Genomic DNA, 17,909 nt, shown 5'->3' on the forward strand with positions numbered 1-17,909 from the left:
ATTGAACTTAAGGTTTAGCCAGGCATAATGGGGAACTCCTGGGGTTAGAGTTACAAAACGTGAGCACACTGTCCAGTTTTACCCTTAACTAGTGGCAAGATGTGGAGCAAGTGATTTTGCCTCCTTGGGTTCAATTTCTGCATCTATGAACCTGCAGTGATTCCTCTCCAAGCTTTTGTGCTCCTCCAGTACATTTCATCTTCTGAATGGAGTGCCCTTGATGACAAATCAGACACGAATGTCTTAAGAACCTTGAATTACTCACTCATTTCTCTGGAGTTCACTCAGCTCTTTTTCAGGTTTTGCAGACAGAAAAGGTCATTTTTAAGCCTACTGCGGTCTGGAAGTGCTCGTAACAAGATTGTCTTTGTAACTACTTCCTTAAGAAGACTTCAGAGCCCTTTATTAACCCAAATAATAGCTGAGCTGTGTGTGAGGGACACACATAACACCTTGAAGTGCGGGTGCCTCCGCTTCCTGATGGCACTCAGTTAGACCAAGCAGAGCTTCACCGGCCAGGCTGGGGCCAGCCTGAGAGTCCACTTAGGTGGAGGGTAAGTGGTGGTCTGAGAGAGGTGGGGCTGGGCTGGCTCTGTGGCCTAGAGAAGAGGGCTGATGGCTCAGGTCACAAAACCAGGGATCAGTACTGGGGGTGGACACCTCTCAGCAGAACACATGGTCTGAGTTAATGTCTGTAGGGAGCAGGGAAGTTCACGGGGTGGGAAGGAAAGAGCCCAGCATGGTGAGCAGCACAGAGACACTCAGACAGCCCAGGGAAGGAAAGAGGCTCTAATGACATTAGCGGGGGGGAGTACTGCAGGGAGTATTGAGGTCAGTAGTTAAAAAGACCTTTGGCTTAAGGCTGGGCATGGACTAAATACCATGCATATATACAGAACCATGTGTTTATGACTAGATGTTTAAAAGGATACAGCTACGTGTGGGAAGGGGCGGGGGGGGCAGGGAATGGACAGAAATGAGCAACAGGTGATGAAAATATGCACTGGAAACAGAACTTGGACACTGATCTGGACCAAGATACTGAATGCCTAGTACTGTTCCTGCCATATAATAGGGATTCAATGAATGAATGCAAGTCCCTTTCTTCCACTGCCACCCCAGAGAAGAACCCCTACCCCCAGTTTCCTACTGATACTGTGAGATAGACTAAGCCTTGTCTATCTACTTATCGATGAAATTCTAGATTTACCTATTCTCAATTAATTTATTTTGTTTCTAAATTTCGGAGATAAGAACCTGATCAGGGTGCACTGTACATCCCACAGATTCTGAATTTGAATGCAGCCAGCTGCCCTGTCCAGTCCCTAAACTGCGCCGAGTCTAGGCAGGCACAGGATCTGGGCTCTGAAGGAAGCTCTTTCCTGAATGGCATTGTGCTGGGGTGGTTTTGGGGGGGCTTCTGAATAGGGACAGCAGCAGACCAAGGCCGGGACCACCGCAGCGAGTCCCTGGACGCACCCCGTCCTATGGCTCCAAGGCAGGCGGATCTCACCCCAGCCTGCACGCTGCTCACCCAGAACTGGGTTCCCAGGCCGCCCAGCCTTAAAGCTGCCCGCGCGGCGCGCAGGAGGTCTGGGCTGCAACTCACCTCGGAACTGGGGCGCCAATCTTCGGTAGGCAGGGCGTTCTTCCCCCCGCACGGTGACATCATTTGTTTGGGGCTGAGTCTCCCTATAAAAGCAGCCTCGGGGAGCCGAGAGCCCGAAGAGCAAACCTGCTCGCCACGGCGCTCGGGCTGCGCGCACACCATCCCTGCGCGCGCCCCGGGGCTGGGAGAGCCGCGCGAGAGGGAGCGGGAGCCGCCGGGGCAGGTCCCGGAGCGCCCCCCTGAGATGTCCCACCTGCCCGCGGCCGCGGTCCTCCTGCTGGTCATCTTAAAGGAACAGCCTTCCAGCCCAGCCGCAGTGAACGGTAAAGTTTTTACCTTCTTTCCTAGCAGTCTGAGCGATGTCATACCTGGAAGAAGGTTTTCCTGCGGGGCTCTTTAAATGACAAACTAACATCATTACTCCGGAGCAGGGAAGGAGATGCATAATATCCAATAGTACATTTTTAGAAAGGATGCTTCATCCATCTTCCCCTCAAATGCATGACCTGGTGCCGTTGGGGGAAGCAGGTTATCCTTCTAATGGTGCTTGGCTCAGGTTTGGGGTTAAAATTCGTTTGCGTGTTCTCTGAGCATCCCCAGCCCAAGTGGTGGTGGTGGTGGTGGTGCGGTGTTGGGAACTTGCTGAGAGGAGAAACAGAACCAGGATTTAAAGTATTCTGCCCCTGATGATCCATGTGCAGATAGCACAGAACTGATTGACATTCTGCCACGGGTGTGATCTCCAAGAAGGGTTTGCATTTGCTCCAGAGCAGAACCCTCAGACTGTCGTGGGTGCTTTTCCTTGGGGGTGAGACTTCTTACCATTAAGTTTTACCTCCAAGTTAGACGGAGGTAACTTGGAGGTAAATCACTGTTTTGTTTTTTTTTTCCAGTACGGCTCTACTATCCTGAATGTCCATGTGCAAACACACACACACACACACCTTATTTCTTATTGTAATTACTGCCTTTAACCCCGATGGGCTGGGAGGAAGGTGTGGGGGGACCTGTCCTGTAGGCTCAGTTTGGGGCTGTAAGTTATGGTGAGCAGCCAAGGGTCAGGTTAGTTAACCTTCTGGAACAAGAGAAGGATGCCAAGCTTTTGCCTGTGTCTCCACAGCTGGGTGAGCACTTTTTTGGGGGGGGGGGGGTAGACAGTGACTTTTGTGGAAGCTTCCTGGTAACTGATAGTGGCTCCTGCCCTTGACAGAGTTTGCCCTAAGACAACTGTGGGTGCTATGAAACTTGAGCATTTTAAAAATTGATTCCTGGACCCAGGTGAAGTTGAAACATTCATATAGGGCCCCAATGTGACTTCAATGGCTGAAAATCAATTCTCCCTGGCTTGGCGGTAGTGGTTGGAAATTGGTCCTCCTCAGCAGCCTAAAAGCTCTGAGCCTCCTTTCTCTCTTCCAGGTCACTGTGTCCATGGGGGAGGGCAGGGGGAGCCAGGGGGATCCAGGATGTGAGTAGCTTTGGGATTAAATTCTATTCCACTGACTGGCTTGATTTGCTTCATACTATCGCCCTCATTTAGTCATGAAGAAATAGAAGGTAGGTGGGAGAAAGGAGTCACACAAAAGTTGAAATTAATTTTTAAAATCACAAATGTTGGCATGTGTTCTCCTCTTAAGAAAAGCTGTGCCGAGACTGTTTTCACCAGAAACCTCCTTTCTAGTTTTAAGCTGCCCCAAGACAAAAAGAGAGAAGCATTCATTGGTCCCCTTTCTTGAAAGCCTGTTACTCTGCTCATTCTGAGGCAATCTTTTCTCCCTCCTCCATCTTCCCCTGCTTGATTTCCCTCCCCCCACTGCCCTCCCTTACCCTCATCCCTTTCTCCTCCCCATCCCCTGCTCGCGAAGCCCTCCCCTCCCTCTTCTCCTCTGTCTGCCCTGCCCCCCTGCCCTCTCCCTCTCTTCCTACTCTCTCCCCCTTGCCTTCCCCCTTTCTCCCTTCTTTTCCTCCCCATTTCCTTCCTTCTTTGCTCCCCTCCCCTCTTGATCCTCCAAGTTGGGAAGGGGGTAAGCTTACAGGAAAAAAATCCACTTTTCACCTCACACTGGATAGCCAGCCTGCCTAATTCTAGATTCTGTTTTTATTCTGTTAATTTTATTCTGTTATTTCTCAGGCAGATTTCTCCCCGTTTTAACTGCTTCAAGGGACAAGGTCAAAGCAAAATTCACTGAGGTGTAGAATGTCAGTATTAACTCAAGATTGGTTGTGGAGAGGGGTTAAACTGAGTAATGGTGCCAAAGTGTGGTCTACCTGGAGTATTTAAACTTCAGTAGTTGGCACTGGCGAATGCCCAGAAAAATGTCTGGGGTCGGTGAGGGAGGGAGCATAGTAAGGTGAAGGCAAGTGTTCTCTGGAGAAAACCTCATAATTCGTAGTTTCTATGCTGTTGGGGGAGGCATTTTAATGAATTTTCTGCAGAGCCTGCTCTGTCTGGATCTGATGTGGGAAGCTGGGCAGTCTCATTTGCCTGGATGATGGAGGGTACTCAGGGAAGTTTCTAGCCTTCAGAGCAAGAGGTAGGCAGGACTCTGAACCCTGACCTGAATCTCTGTAAATATCATTTCTTCAGCAGAAACCCAGGGAATTTTCCCTGCCCAGTGTGAGCTGGATCTGCAGGTTTTAACAGGTACCCCTGCTGAGCCACCCAAGTCTACCAGATAGAACAGATAACCTTCTTTGGAAAGGAATGGTTCCCTTCCTGGAAGGGCCTGCAGCTGGGGCATTGGTCTGACCTGCCTTGTGGAGTCAGTTTAATCCTGTTAAGATTCCTACCTCTAAAGTTAGAAGCTGGGAACCAGGAGGTGCCATTCCCAAATACAGCACACATGTGCACACAAGTACACACACACACACACACACACACACACAATCACAAGCACATGCCCACTCTCTCTCACTTTGAAAAGCTTCCTGAGGTCGGTTCTAAGCTGATGATGAATAGACTGGGCCCTGATCTTCCTCCATGAATCTTCCTGACTCTGACCATCCTCATCTTCATCTCACAGTGTTGCTTCTCCCTACCCCTCCAGCTACTGAGCCCCTCCAGATGCTGCCATTTATACCCGAAGCACCAAAACTGGAGGACCAAGTGGGCTTACTCAGAGACAAGAGGGCAGAAAAGTTTGCTCTGGGTGCTGCTGCTTTTCAGAAAAAAATCTTCTGTTTTGTGTCACCACCTGAGGCCTTAGAGTCCCAGATGTCCACTCTGTTAACATTTGTCCCTGAGCTTTCCAGAGTGTCATGCTGATGCCTCATCTGAAGATGATAGCTAAAATAATAGGGAACACCTCAGCCTAGAAAGCTTTGGGGAGGATACAGAAGATGTAGGATAAGGATATGACTTGATTTGGGGGCAGGTGCAATTAAAACTTTTGGCCAAGACAGCACTGCTGAGAAGCAGCAGATGTGTTGCTGGTGCCTCTGAGATCACTGGAGTGGCATGTGCCTCTCTAGGGAAGAAGTAGGGATGAATTTCCCTGTCACTTGAGAATTTTACGTTCTGGGCATCCATGTGCTCTGCCTGGCTTGGTGTCAATAATCTGGCTTCATGTGTTTCTGACAGCCACAATTATACTTTAATAGTGAACCCCTCTAAGAAAATGCTGTAGGAAAATGTTAAGAAAAGAGATTTGATGACTTCTGCAGCTTCCATCTAAAGCAATGCCTTTTTTGTTCCTTTTCACTATTGTTTTAGTAAAAGGGCTGGTACTAAACTTGAGGGCAGTCACACAAAAGTTTGCTTTTCTCCATGGTTCTGAATGTCTTCATCCAACTGCTAATTCAGAAGAGGTTATCTTGGGACTCTTAGCCCCTTTGGGATCCATAGTAGGTTTCTGGGGGTCTTTGGACCTCCTGAAATTAATTGTACATGAAGTTTTGTGTGCCTAAGCTCAGGGCATCTTTATGAGGAAAAGGTCTATAGTACTCATCTGGTGTTCAAAGGGGTCTGGGCTTCCCCTGCTCCCTCCAATAAAGATTCCAGAGGGACTAAAGATTCCCTGCACTTGTGAGAAATAATGATAAATGTGGAGAGACTCCACTTTGAGCAGCCACCTGATCTTGGGCAGGTCACATCACCTGAGTTCAGCTTTCATTTCCTCACCTGTAAACTAGGCAATGGGGTGCGGGTGAATGAGAGACCCAAATCTTTCTCTTCCAGGCTGGGATGTCAATAAATAATGCCTAAACTTAAAAAATCAAGATGGAACAATATAAGTATGTTTTATAGAGATATGGAAATAAGACCAAAAGAATATTTTTAAAGGGTTTAAAAGGGTGGTGGCTCTAGGGAGCAGAAAAATACTGGCTGTCAGGGGACTGCTGTTTTTCATAAAAAGTCTTGTTGAACCATCTGACTCTAATCCATGAGCAGGGGTAACTTTGATATCAATTAAATTGAAAATTAAAACAAAATTAAATAAAACACTGAAGCAAAGGAATGAAACAACAACAAAAATGAGATTAAATCAGCTAAAAAGAAAAAAAGTGAACCACCATTGGCTTGAGGAGGGAATAATACCCAGTTGAGATAAGTGACCAGATTGCTTGTCCATCAGTTTTACTGCAAACTGATCCCCAGGAGAGAAAGGGGATGTGAGATTCTTCCTCTTCTAGCTATATCCTCACAGTTCAGGAATCATGGAGGCACTGGGAGAAAACAGGGGAGAGGGATTCAGGAGCTGAGCAGTGCCCTCGTTGGCCATGCACTCTGAGAGAGACACTCAAGGGCACGTCTCCTTCTGGAGGTGCAGGGGGAGGTGGGCCTGCAGGGTTCCAAGAGCATGGCTCTGGGATGACTTCAAAGATACATTTTGACGTAGGAACAAGGACGTTTATGTGTAATCGGTGTGGAGTGGAAGGTGGGAGGTGATTTTCATTATATTCCTGGCAGAACATCTTCTACATTCTCCTACCATCCCTGGAATTCTATCTGGGAAGAGGGGGACAGCGTCCTCAAAGAAAAACCTTCCTTTTGAGACGTTTCTCCTTTTTACCTACTGCTATGACCTGTTCTCCAGGATATGTTGTTAAATGGAAAAAAGCAAGAAGTAGAACAGGGCAAATGTTTGTGTGAGAAAGGGGGGGGTGGAGAAGACAAATACCTGTGTGTGTGTGTAATTATACTGTGAAAGGGTTCACGATAAACTGATAAATGGGAAGCGGGGCAGGTGAGGTTTTCACTGTATACCCTTTGACAGCTTTTGGGTTTTGAGCCCTGTGAAGTTATTACCTCATCAGATAATAAGTTTCAGCCTCTCTAAAATGCCTGGGAGAATTCTGCTCAATAAGCCCCCTCCCGACTCCGTCCGTGCCTTCCTGAACTCACTATCCTTGTGCCTCCTTCTGGAGCACAATTACTCCAGAAGCAGGTGTCCTCACACAGAGTTAGAAAAAAGTTTTAATTTCTGGGCATCTACCACCTCTTCAATCTCACCTATTTCAAAATAAAATCTGTAGTGTTTTCTCTAGCTTGTTTGAGTTCAAGCATACTTACCTGCTTTGTTTTGTTCTTTGCAGGATCCAAGTGGACCTATTTTGGTAAGTAGAGATGTTAAATACCTTTTGTTGAGGAGATGGCTGTCTTTATCAAGAAATTCAGAAACATCATGGTCTGTGGAGGGTATTTTGAAGGGTGGGAAAGAACAGTTCTGGTATTGTTGAAAGAGGTCACGAAGACTTCTCTAAAGAATGGTTCCACACAATCTCCAGTCTCTTAGGAGGCGCGGGTTCCACCTAGCACTTTCTCCAAAAAGATGGCAGTAAGTAAAAGCTGAGCCTGCTCTGTGCACTTGAACTTGTGAGTCATAGTGTTAAGGCTTCCAGAATCTTGCAAGGATTTCTACCAAACCTCCCAGGTAAAGAGGCTCAGGTACCCCCAGACTGCAAGGGCCGTGGGCAGGAGTGGGCCTCTCTTCCCTGTACATTTATCCTGCAATTAACAAAGAATAAAGGGCTCCTTTTTGAATGTTTAGCACAGGTCCCAGAATTTAAGCTGTCAGTGTGTCTAGAATCAACACGTTGTGCCATGTTTGTAAGCAAGTGATTACGTGCTGATGATCAGTCATTAGTGAAAGAGGGATGCTTGTCTTAAATGGAGAGAGAGGAACATCAAGTCTGCACTGGGGTTTCTGTGGGATTGAGTTGAGGATGATGTCTGGTTTGGCCAGGCCTGCAAGAAAACAGCTCAAACTCAGTTCTGTCCGGCGCCGCCCCGCTCGACCCCTGTTCCCCGGCCGGCGAGGGGAGAAACAAGGGATGAGAGAGAGAGAGAGATGCAGACCACGCAAACTGACCTGGCTGGAAGTCACGACTCGAGCCACACGGCGGTTGCGAGAGCAAGTCTTTTACTGAAGCTAGATAAGCATTCTCTGTTACAGGTTTCCACGCGGGGCAGAGTGCCTCGCGGGAGAGCAGCCTCGATGTGGCCGTCAGGTATGGCTCCTAGTGGGCTGTCTCTCCGAGGTTCGCTTGGGCAAACTCTTAAGTACTCTACTCATAACCAATGATCTAGCGCCGCGCATATGCACTCAATTGGCAGATAGGAATAGTGAGTGTGCACGTCATAAGCGGAAGCAGGATATGGGCGCCATCTTGGCTCATTCGATGGGCGGGGGGACTTTGGAGCAGGTTTACAGCGCATGCGCTATGCCCGTCCCGGGAGACGGCTCTCCACATCTCCCCCTTTATTATTTATATCGACCCAGTGTCCCCAGTGATGAGTGTGCTCCCGTGAACCCAGATGGCTCACAATTTGTTCCGGTGCTTTGGGGAGTCTGGACTAGGTCTCAGCCATTTAGCGGCGGAGCCTCTAGCACCGACCAGAATGCTCACCTCATATGGAGACAGGAGAGTCCGTGAGCTGGAAACAACATGACTCTCCCTGCAGTGCTTTGCCTTGCAACTGGGGGACAAAGGCGGGGGCAGGGATAGCATTAACCAGAGTCGGAGGTGTCACTAGGCGTCCCTATGCATTGGCTAGAGTCAAGTCTGGCCACAACTATGACTCTGCCTTAGGGATCTACCTGAGACAAAAATTATGACTGCTGGCGTCGCCCGTTATACCCGGGACACAGCTGCGCGCTTAGCTACAAACCTCGCTCCCGAGTGCCCCGCCCGAGGCGGCCAGGATGGGGTATGGCCATCAGAATGGTCGCTGTTGGGGGTATCAAAGGTGGAGGACATAGCCATCATAATGGTAACACGGTACTGCCGCGCTTGAAACAGGCGTTCTAGCAAAGATTTAACAATGACTAATCCCACCAATAGTCCCACCATCAAGAGAATCCAATTAGTCAAATTGGGCCAAGAGAACCAAGAGGTGACTTGGTCTCACAGATTTTTTACAGTCTCGCCCAGTGTGGAAAGGTCGAAACTAACAGGCTTCAATTTCCTAATGTTCTCAAGTCCCTGAAGGTCGGATTTCACTTGGTCGGAGAGATTGGTGAAGTTGGGGAGATAAGTGTCCTTGAGCCACTCGGCGACATCTTGCTGCTCCTCTGTCAAGTTCACCCTAACCGGGGTGACACAAAGCCTCCCGAATAACCATCGGGTATCACACGTCTGCTGGAGAACTCTCCAGAGTCCATCTATTTCTAGTCCAAGTTCATCTATCTCCGCTAGGAGTTTCTGAATGGCCTGGAAATTTAAGTTCAGCATCTGATTGTGGTGGCGTAGCACGTCTCGGGTAAGGTATGCCTCTTGGACGCCTAGACTTAGAGAAGGGGATATTGTTAAGTGAAACAACTTGAGAAACAGGGCCAACCCAGTCGGTTGCCTTGACGGGGAGCCAGACATAACTTGGGCGATACACTAGGATAGCGGGGCGGCGAGGCATCCGGGTCTTTGGAACGGTTGCAGACTGTAGGAGCAAACCCCGGAAGGAAAAGGCACCTTTGAGTCTCATTTTTACTCAAGATCCCTTCACAAGACTGGCGGCTCTTCCCTGTAACGTTAAGAAATTCAAGCAAGACTCCCTTACTTAACTCGCCATTACCAGTTTCACAAGTAGCATTCGCCGCAACTGTGGTGTTGACAACCTTGACAGAGAGGTTAGCAAAAGAGAGGATCAGTGTGTACTCGTTGAAGCTTGTGGAGGAAATATTTCTGTCAGAAGGCAGGTGGTGGAGACCTAGAGACAGGGTACGAGTGAAAAACACAGGAGAGGCGGGAGACCCAGCAGAGAATGGGGCCAGGGTCGGGGGATGATGCCACAGGCCCCAAAGACCACTCTCCTGCGCTACCACAGTTCCACTAAAAAAAGAAAAAGGCAGATTAGAAGGATTGCTATAGGAGAGCAAAGAACAGAGTTACCGATCCTCTTTTTGGGCAACCGCGGGGTGGTCAGTCCTACTATTATCGTCTTGTCGGTCGTCGCCATCATCAGCAGGGTCGGAGGCTTGGTCTAATGGTTCAGGTTGTATATTCGTTGGCGTTTCTGACAGCTGTTCCTTGGCTTCTTCAGGTGATGTCACGGTTCTCACCAGTCTTTCCGGAACCCACACTGGTTGACGTCCTGGTTCCTGTTAGCTTTTTCCAGGCACCCACAAAACAGCGGAAGATCTGGGCGTAGACCTCTTGTGGGAAACCCGTTTGGTTCTGGGCATGGGCGCCTCTCCCAACAGCATGTCAGCATTCCACCCGCCACGTCTCCCCGCCGCATTCCTTGCGGCCTGCTCTTCAGCTAACTCCTCAAACCATGCTTTCCAATCTATGAATCGGCCTGACGGCAAGCAAGCACGGGCTAGCTGAAAAATATCTGCGGGTGTATGATTTAGAGCAGAGAGGTTCTCGATCATGTTCAAGGTATAAGGGGCATTGGGGCCATACTGATGGACGGCCTGCCTCAATTCCCTCAATAGTTTGTAATCATATGATTCGTGCTGATTGCCACCTTGGGGATTGATAATAACCGGGTACATTTCTGAGACTGGCTGCGGCTCAAGTGGCTGGTAGCCACCCAGCATGCCAAAAGGTGTGAAAGGGTTCCATCTCCAGAAATGTCTCCCACCACTACCTAATGGCAAAGGGTCCTGAGGGCCTGTGTACTCGGGCGGGGGGTACGGCAAAGGTTGCCCCTCCCCTGACCGGCCCATCGGGGTTTCCGGGTCTGGCAGCAAAGGATAATTACATTTACTGGGCATGGCCACTAGAGGGAGCTCTCGGCGAGGTCCTTTGGTGGGACCGCCCAAGGCGTCAGTTGGGAGCTGGGGTGTCCCTGGGGGTGCAGCGGTAGACATTGGCGGGGCGGAAGGCCGCACGGGTGTGGCGGGAGGCTCCTCCCACTCAAGTAGCGGGGATGCTTCCGCCTCCTCGCCAGTATCGCTATCTGACTCTGAGTCAGAGTCACTGGACTCCGGCGGTTTGCCCTTATAGGAGCCGTCCGCTGACGAAACTGACTGGGTTTCTTGGAGCGCGCACCGTGCTTCTTGCAAGGCAGAGGACGGGCTTAGGCCGGCAGCCGATTCTAGTTCAAGGACCGCACGGACGGTCTCCCATATGGGTACTAGAATCGGGTCCATACACACGCCCGTCTGGCGCGCTCGGTCTATGTCGCGACCGAGCTTCATCCAAGAGGGTAGGCTAAGGCTGCCGGTGCAGGCAAACCAAGGGGCAAAAGTATCAACATCATCAAGAAAACGCTGAAGGGAGCTTTTCCTGACCGAGATACCCCGTTGTTTCAAAAGGTTCTTTAAGGGAGCTAAGAGAGATGAACTTCCGGACTGCCCCATGATTGCAGTCGGCACTATACTTCAGTCACTCGGAGAGCTCTTCCGAGTCCCCCGGGGTCACCTGAAAACCCACGGGCCCTAACTATCATGTAATAAGACGCACTCACCTTCTCGCGTTGATCAGGCGCGGGAAGTCCGCCGTAAGCTCGATGCGCAGCGCTGCTCTCCTCACAGAGGGACCGTCGAGAGCGAGGCAGGAGGAGGAGCGTTCCCCGTACGGGCCACCACTTGTCCGGCGCCGCCCCCGCTCGACCCCTGTTCCCCGGCCGGCGAGGGGAAGAAACAAGGGATGAGAGAGAGAGAGAGATGCAGACCACGCAAACTGACCTGGCTGGAAGTCACGACTCGAGCCACACGGCGGTTGCGAGAGCAAGTCTTTTACTGAAGCTAGATAAGCATTCTCTGTTACAGGTTTCCACGCGGGGCAGAGTGCCTCGCGGGAGAGCAGCCTCGATGTGGCCGTCAGGTATGGCTCCTAGTGGGCTGTCTCTCCGAGGTTCGCTTGGGCAAACTCTTAAGTACTCTACTCATAACCAATGATCTAGCGCCGCGCATATGCACTCAATTGGCAGATAGGAATAGTGAGTGTGCACGTCATAAGCGGAAGCAGGATATGGGCGCCATCTTGGCTCATTCGATGGGCGGGGGGGACTTTGGAGCAGGTTTACAGCGCATGCGCTATGCCCGTCCCGGGAGACGGCTCTCCACACAGTTCTGCTAGGATGTTGCGATGAATTGGAAATTTGGTCATTGGCAAGAGTGGGAATGGGAAGCCAAAAGACTGGGTGCTCTGGCAAGTCTGGGTATGATAATAATGTCTTCTTAGGGGCAGAGTCATGGAAGATGCACAAGATAGTGTTGTGATAAGCAGGAGGGTGGAACTGTCTTCATTGGCATGGTAGGCGTTAGGGACAAGCAGAGGTGTTAAAGCCACAGGATGCAAAAGCTGTAGGAAGGTGACAAGCAGGGAAGTTGATTACTACAGTGGAAACAGAGTCCAGAGAAAGATTTGACCTAGATTTGCAAAAGTTAGCATGTGGCTGTCCACTAGCCCAAGAGGCATAGAAAAGTCACTCAACCAACCAAGGAACTACCTACAGGCCAAGGTCCCCTCAGCTGTCACACAGGATGGCTTCATCATTACTAACATCCATTATGCACTTATTATGTGCAAGGCACATTGTTAAATGGGTGGGTAATTAAAAGGGTAGACTATGGTTTGCAGCTGGGAATTACTTATGGCTCACAATTCAAAACAGAGTATAATAGGTAATAATAACATAATAAATAAATGGTTCAGTGCTCTGATTACTCAGAGGAGGACAAGAGCTCTGTGGCTGGATGGTCCAGGTAGGCTTCCTGGAGAAGGAGGGCTTTAGCCTGGGCCTTGGAGGATGGGGAGGATTCAGGGATGGGGAGGAAATGGTGTTGGCTAAGGAGGTGATAGCATCACATGAGCAGAGGCAAGAAAGAGCAAGGTGGTGTTTGAGGGAAAGCATGTGGAGAAAGGTTTCTAGGTAATGAGTTCTAAGGTCAGAAGGATAAGTTGAGTCAAACAGGGGGAATGTGGGGGAGGTCCCTTCACACATTGTCCTGTGGATGAAGAGGCAGGGTGGAAAGTAAATCTGTGTTTTAGGAAGAGTTAACACGGTGGAAGGGGGTGGAAGAGGAAGGCTGGGAGGGAGGCTGAAAGGTGTTTGGCCTCTGTAGAAACCCAATCCTATGTCTTAAACATCTGATGGTGATGGCAGTAAGAGAGAAAAAGGTAGGTCAAGAGACCTTCGAAGGAAGAATGGACAGAGTCCTGGGCCACTAGGGCCCTTGGCAGGCCCTATGTTGGGGAGGTGATGGGAGCTGGGGCAGCCATGGAGAGAAGACTGGACTTGCTGGACTTGGGTTCTGGGCTTTGTTCCCTTTGATCCTGAGTAAGCCTTTTGAGCCCTCTGGGTCTTGCTTTCCCCATCCGTACCTGGGGGGACTGATCGTCTAGCTCAGCTTTTCTCAAACTATGGCTTGGGGTTACCTACATCAGAATCACCTAGAATGCATTTCAAAAATGCAGATTTCTGGGCCTTTATCTGGGCCTGGGAGAGGGAGGATGGGAGCCTGAAAAAGTCCTGTTTTTTAACTCACTCCCCAAGTGATTCTTATGCGTGCACTGTTAGAGAACCACTAACTAGATGTTCCCTAACACCCTAGAGCCCCAGAGTCAGAGGTAACTTGCCTGTCTTTTCTGCTGGCCTCCCGGGTACACTGGACACACAATTTAAGTCTCTCCAGGGGTCCCCTGGGTAGAATGAGATGCTCACAGAGAGGAGAGAGGCACTGTGTCAGGAAGGTATAGGAGGAAAATCTTACTGCCCCTTCATTGTGATGTGGTGTCCTTGAGACTGTCCAACCATATCGACCATTCCAGAATTTCTCCCTGCCCACTGGCCCTGGCCAGCCTTCTGCCCCTCCCAGCTCACACAGTTAGAGCAGCTCTTTGCTGAGGAAGCACAGGGCAGAGTCCAATGGTGCATGACATGCGTGGGGTAAGCACAAAGGCAAATTTGGTTTTTAATTAGTGAAATAAGCACACATGATATGGAGTCAGCCCTTGGTGGAGACCAGTGGAGGAGGCCAGATGGGGGACAGCTAAGGAGCAAACAGATCTAGACTGGCACCTGGAGCCTGTGCTCAGAGTCACATAGGTAAATGGAGGGCCCAGCAGGGGTGCTGGGGAGAACCGGTTTCCAAACAGTGAGGGCTGTATTGAAGGGAGGCAAGTGCAACTGAATGCCACGTGCTAGTTTTCCCAGGGTGCAGAACTCAGCTTCTTTGCATGAAGATACTGCTGAGTCATCCTGCTCCAAGGACCTCCTGCTGCCTGGAGCACATAGCAGAGCTTCTCGAAGTACATGTAAGGGAATTCTATCCGTGCCCCCCTCCGCTCATGTCTCCCTTCCCCTGCACTGAGTCACCAGGCTGACCTCAGGGATGGTTCCCCCAGACGGCCAAGATGCAGCCAACTCTCGCTGTGTGCAGCTGAAGCAGCAGCGGGATGTCTGCAGGGCTTTAGAATTGTTGAGCTTGATTGCAGGAGAGAGGATGGGGATCATGAAACACAGGCCCTCCCTACTGAAAGCTGTTCCCAAACCAATCCTGTCCAGCCCCGTCAGCGTCACCTGCTCTGAAATGAAGGGCAACCGCGAGTCAGGTTGTCTCATGAGCTGAGGATAAACTCCAACCTGCTAAAACCAGTCTATGCTGCTAGAAGTCAGAAAAGTGGGTGCCCTGGGGGCTGAGGATGATAGTGACTAGAAGGAGGCATGAGGGGATGCACTTTTCTGTATGCATTATTATAGCCAATAAAATTTTTTTTAAATGCCAGCTGGCTGGGAGAGTCATCTTGTCCTGGCAGTTTTTTGGCCAGGAAAAAAACCAACCAAACAAAAAAGTCCAAAAAACCTCAATGTGTTCAAACCAGCGCAGCAACCAAAAAGAATGACTGTATTGGAACCACGACCCAAGAACATATCATGTGAGCCCAGAAGGCACATGATGCCCCCTTCCCTGATGATTGCAGACATTGGTCTGTTGCTCCTCTGGTGAGAGTTAATTCAGAAATAGACAAATACTCTAGTTTGCTAGAGATCTGGGAGAAATAAGACAATCCTTCAAAGGAGTTAAGATGGAAGGGGGCCACAAAATTGCCACCCAGCACCAGAGTGGGGTTCGATCTGAGGGTGAGTCCCACCTCTCCCCAGTCATGGCCCCATGGGGCATTCACACCACCAGTCCTTCATCCTGGTGTAGGGTCCACTGGAAAGCAGGTGGCTTGGCCGGGGGGTGCAGGCGACAGGCTGCAGTTTCTCCATGGCTGGAAGGCTCTGGGCTGTGGCGGGACTCTGACCTAGGGCACAGCCACTGCATGCTGCATGCTGCTCTCCTTTCCGGCTCCTCGGCTCCTCCTCCAGACAATAGATTCACCATATTAAAGAATTTCCTTTGGGAATCAGGGTGGAATCCTCAGTGGGGCAGACCTCAGTCTCACATCCTCCAGGTTTTCCAGGCTTCCACCTCTGCCTGCCCTGTGTCCTCCATGTGCTGGAATATTAACTAGCTACAGAGGAGCTTTTCCTGGGGCTCTGGACGCCCTCCCCAAGCCCTTCCCAAATGCTAGGAATTAGAAATGAAACACATGGTAGGAGACTAAGAGGAAAACTCCTTTGCCTCCTATCCTTAAGCAGTGATAAAAGCACCATGTGACCTCACAGTGAAACTGCAGTGTGAGAGCAGGCTTTAGTTAGAGCTAAAGGGAGCATTTAAAATGGCAGCTGGGGAGCAGGTACAATTTAAAGGGTGATTTAATTAAGGAGAACTCTTGTCTTTACAAAAGGTAGAGAGGCAGAGCCAATTCAAAACACCCGGTGACTTCTCCCCCACTCCCAGCAGCCAACCAGAGGATAAAGAAGAGACACAAAGCATCCCTGGGGAAGAGAGAGCGAGTAAAAAAATCCTAGAAAATGTTTTTCATACCAGGAAACTAAATCCCTATCCCTGTGTCCCTTGAGACAAGTGATCTGACCCACTATCATTTATTAAATCTGAGCTATAGTCCCAGTTACTTTCTAATTGAACTTATGACATCTTTGGATATGGTGTGTTCTGTCCAATCATAATTATTTCTCATCTTCCCGGAGTGGCAGAATTGGGATTTGTGTGTGTTCTGGAGGATCCTGACCTGTAACTTCCAGAACACCTGCATTTTAATGTTCACAGCTGGGTGGAGTTTGCCTTAAGCTAAGGAAGCTAGCATTAGTTCCTAAAGGCAGGTGTGGTGGTGTGGGAGTAAAGCAGCAAACCAGGAGGAAGTGGAAAGCATACAGACCTGAGAGCCAGGCAAACCTCTGTGGAAATATCTGTTAGGCCACTCTCTGGCTGGGTGCCTTTAGGAAAGTAACTTAACCTCGCTGAGCTACTGTTTCCTCAACTACAAAATGGGAGGAGTATCTATCTACCTCAGTGGGTCCCAAAGTGTGGTCCCCAGACCAGCAGCATCAGTATCACCTGGGGCTCAAGACATCCTTCCCATGTCCTTCCCAAGCAGTAAGAATTAGAAATGAAACACCTGGGAAGGAGACTAAGAGGAAAAATCCTTTCTCCGTTGTTTAACAATGATAAAAGCACCATGTGACCTTGTTAGAAATGCAAATTCTGAGGCCTCTTCCCAGACCTATGAATCAGAAACTGGGGATATGGCCCAGTATCTGGGCTTTAACAAAGCCTCCAGGGGATTCCGATGTGCGCTCAAGTTTGGGAAGCACTGCTCTGCTTCACGTAGTTGTGGTGAGGATTCAATAAGATAATAAATGGAAAAAACCACCCAGAAAGCACTCCATAAAGTGAATCATCATTTTCTTTCCCATCACTTCACTAAGTTATGGTGGAGATTAAATTAGCTAATATGTGGAGAAATGCCTCGTAAATGCTACAGTACCAAATATGAGTCATATTATTGTTGGAAAAGAATCTGCTTCATCATGCATTTCTGAGTTGCCTGAATTTTTACAGCAAGAAGCTACTACTCTTATATTCTGAAGAAACATTAAGTATTTCCTTTTTGAGAACGAAAGGGGTTGAGTGAAAAAACACAAGTGTTCCAAGCCCTTGTCTGGAAGGCCCCACAGGCCAGAATGTTCTTTCTGAGCCTTGTGCTTTCAACCAGGATGAAGTGGGATCTAATCTCCTGGTGTTCAGGGACCAAGCACCTAGTTCCATAACCCTGGCCACCTCTGCCACGCAGCTGAAGTCTCCCAGAAAGCAGGCAGCATCCTTGGCTTCAAGCCAGCATCCTGGCTGTGCCTCACTTGCACCTGAGAGTCAGAGCCAAGCTGTGGAAGCCGGAGCCAGGTAAGAAACGTGGGACATTAGAGCTCTGAGATCCATAAACCTAGTCCTGTCAGTGACTCTCATCCACCCGAGGCCTTGGAACTGCAGAGGGAGAGCTGGTGCTGGCGAGCAGCACATACTGCCAGGTGCCCCCTCAAGCTCTGGCTGTGCTCAGACTTGCTCTCTCTGCTTCCTGCTGGTCTCAAGCCCCAGGTAGTCAGGTGTGGGCAGGGCACAGCCCCTCCAGGAGCCCCTCAAAGCTCTTGGAAGCCCATCACAGCACCGAGAGAGGGGGAGTGGAACTTGTGGACTCTCCGGTGAACCAGCTCACAAGAAAGCTTTAAAGCAAGAAGGCTGAATGCAAAGCAGGTGTGTGAAGGCCACCAAGGTAGCTCCAGGCAGGGACTGGAAAGTCTGGTTTTCCAGGAAGAAGAGAATGATCAGAAAATGTAGAGGCAGGAGCACACAGTCTCCCCGGGGGAATTTCTCTGGCCTGTTCCTGTCTTCTGCAGTGGCAGCCACGTAATGAAGAGTGCAGGCCCCACTGTGGCACGGCAGAACCCACAGGGCTAGACACTTCCAGGGACCATGCCAAGTGGCAAAGAAAGAGACAGTGCCTGCTGTCAAAAATGATGCAATTCATTGATTCAAAAACACACACTTTTCCCCCACGTTTTAACATT

General features: G+C 49.7%; 1 protein-coding gene across 1 annotated transcript in view; it reads left to right on the forward strand.

Annotated features, from left to right (window-relative positions):
• Nucleotides 1-1,409: 1,409 nt before the first annotated feature.
• CA12 (carbonic anhydrase 12) overlaps nt 1,410-17,909 on the forward strand; it is a 56,967-nt gene continuing 40,467 nt past the window's right edge. The window contains exons 1-2 of the mRNA XM_037833760.1: nt 1,410-1,932; nt 7,142-7,162. Coding sequence (XP_037689688.1) covers nt 1,488-1,932; nt 7,142-7,162 — 466 coding nt within the window. The 5' untranslated portion in view covers nt 1,410-1,487. The remainder of the gene's footprint in view (nt 1,933-7,141; nt 7,163-17,909) is intronic.

The sequence above is a fragment of the Choloepus didactylus genome, chromosome 4 (assembly GCF_015220235.1).
Source record: "Choloepus didactylus isolate mChoDid1 chromosome 4, mChoDid1.pri, whole genome shotgun sequence".
Taxonomy (NCBI): domain Eukaryota; kingdom Metazoa; phylum Chordata; class Mammalia; order Pilosa; family Megalonychidae; genus Choloepus; species Choloepus didactylus.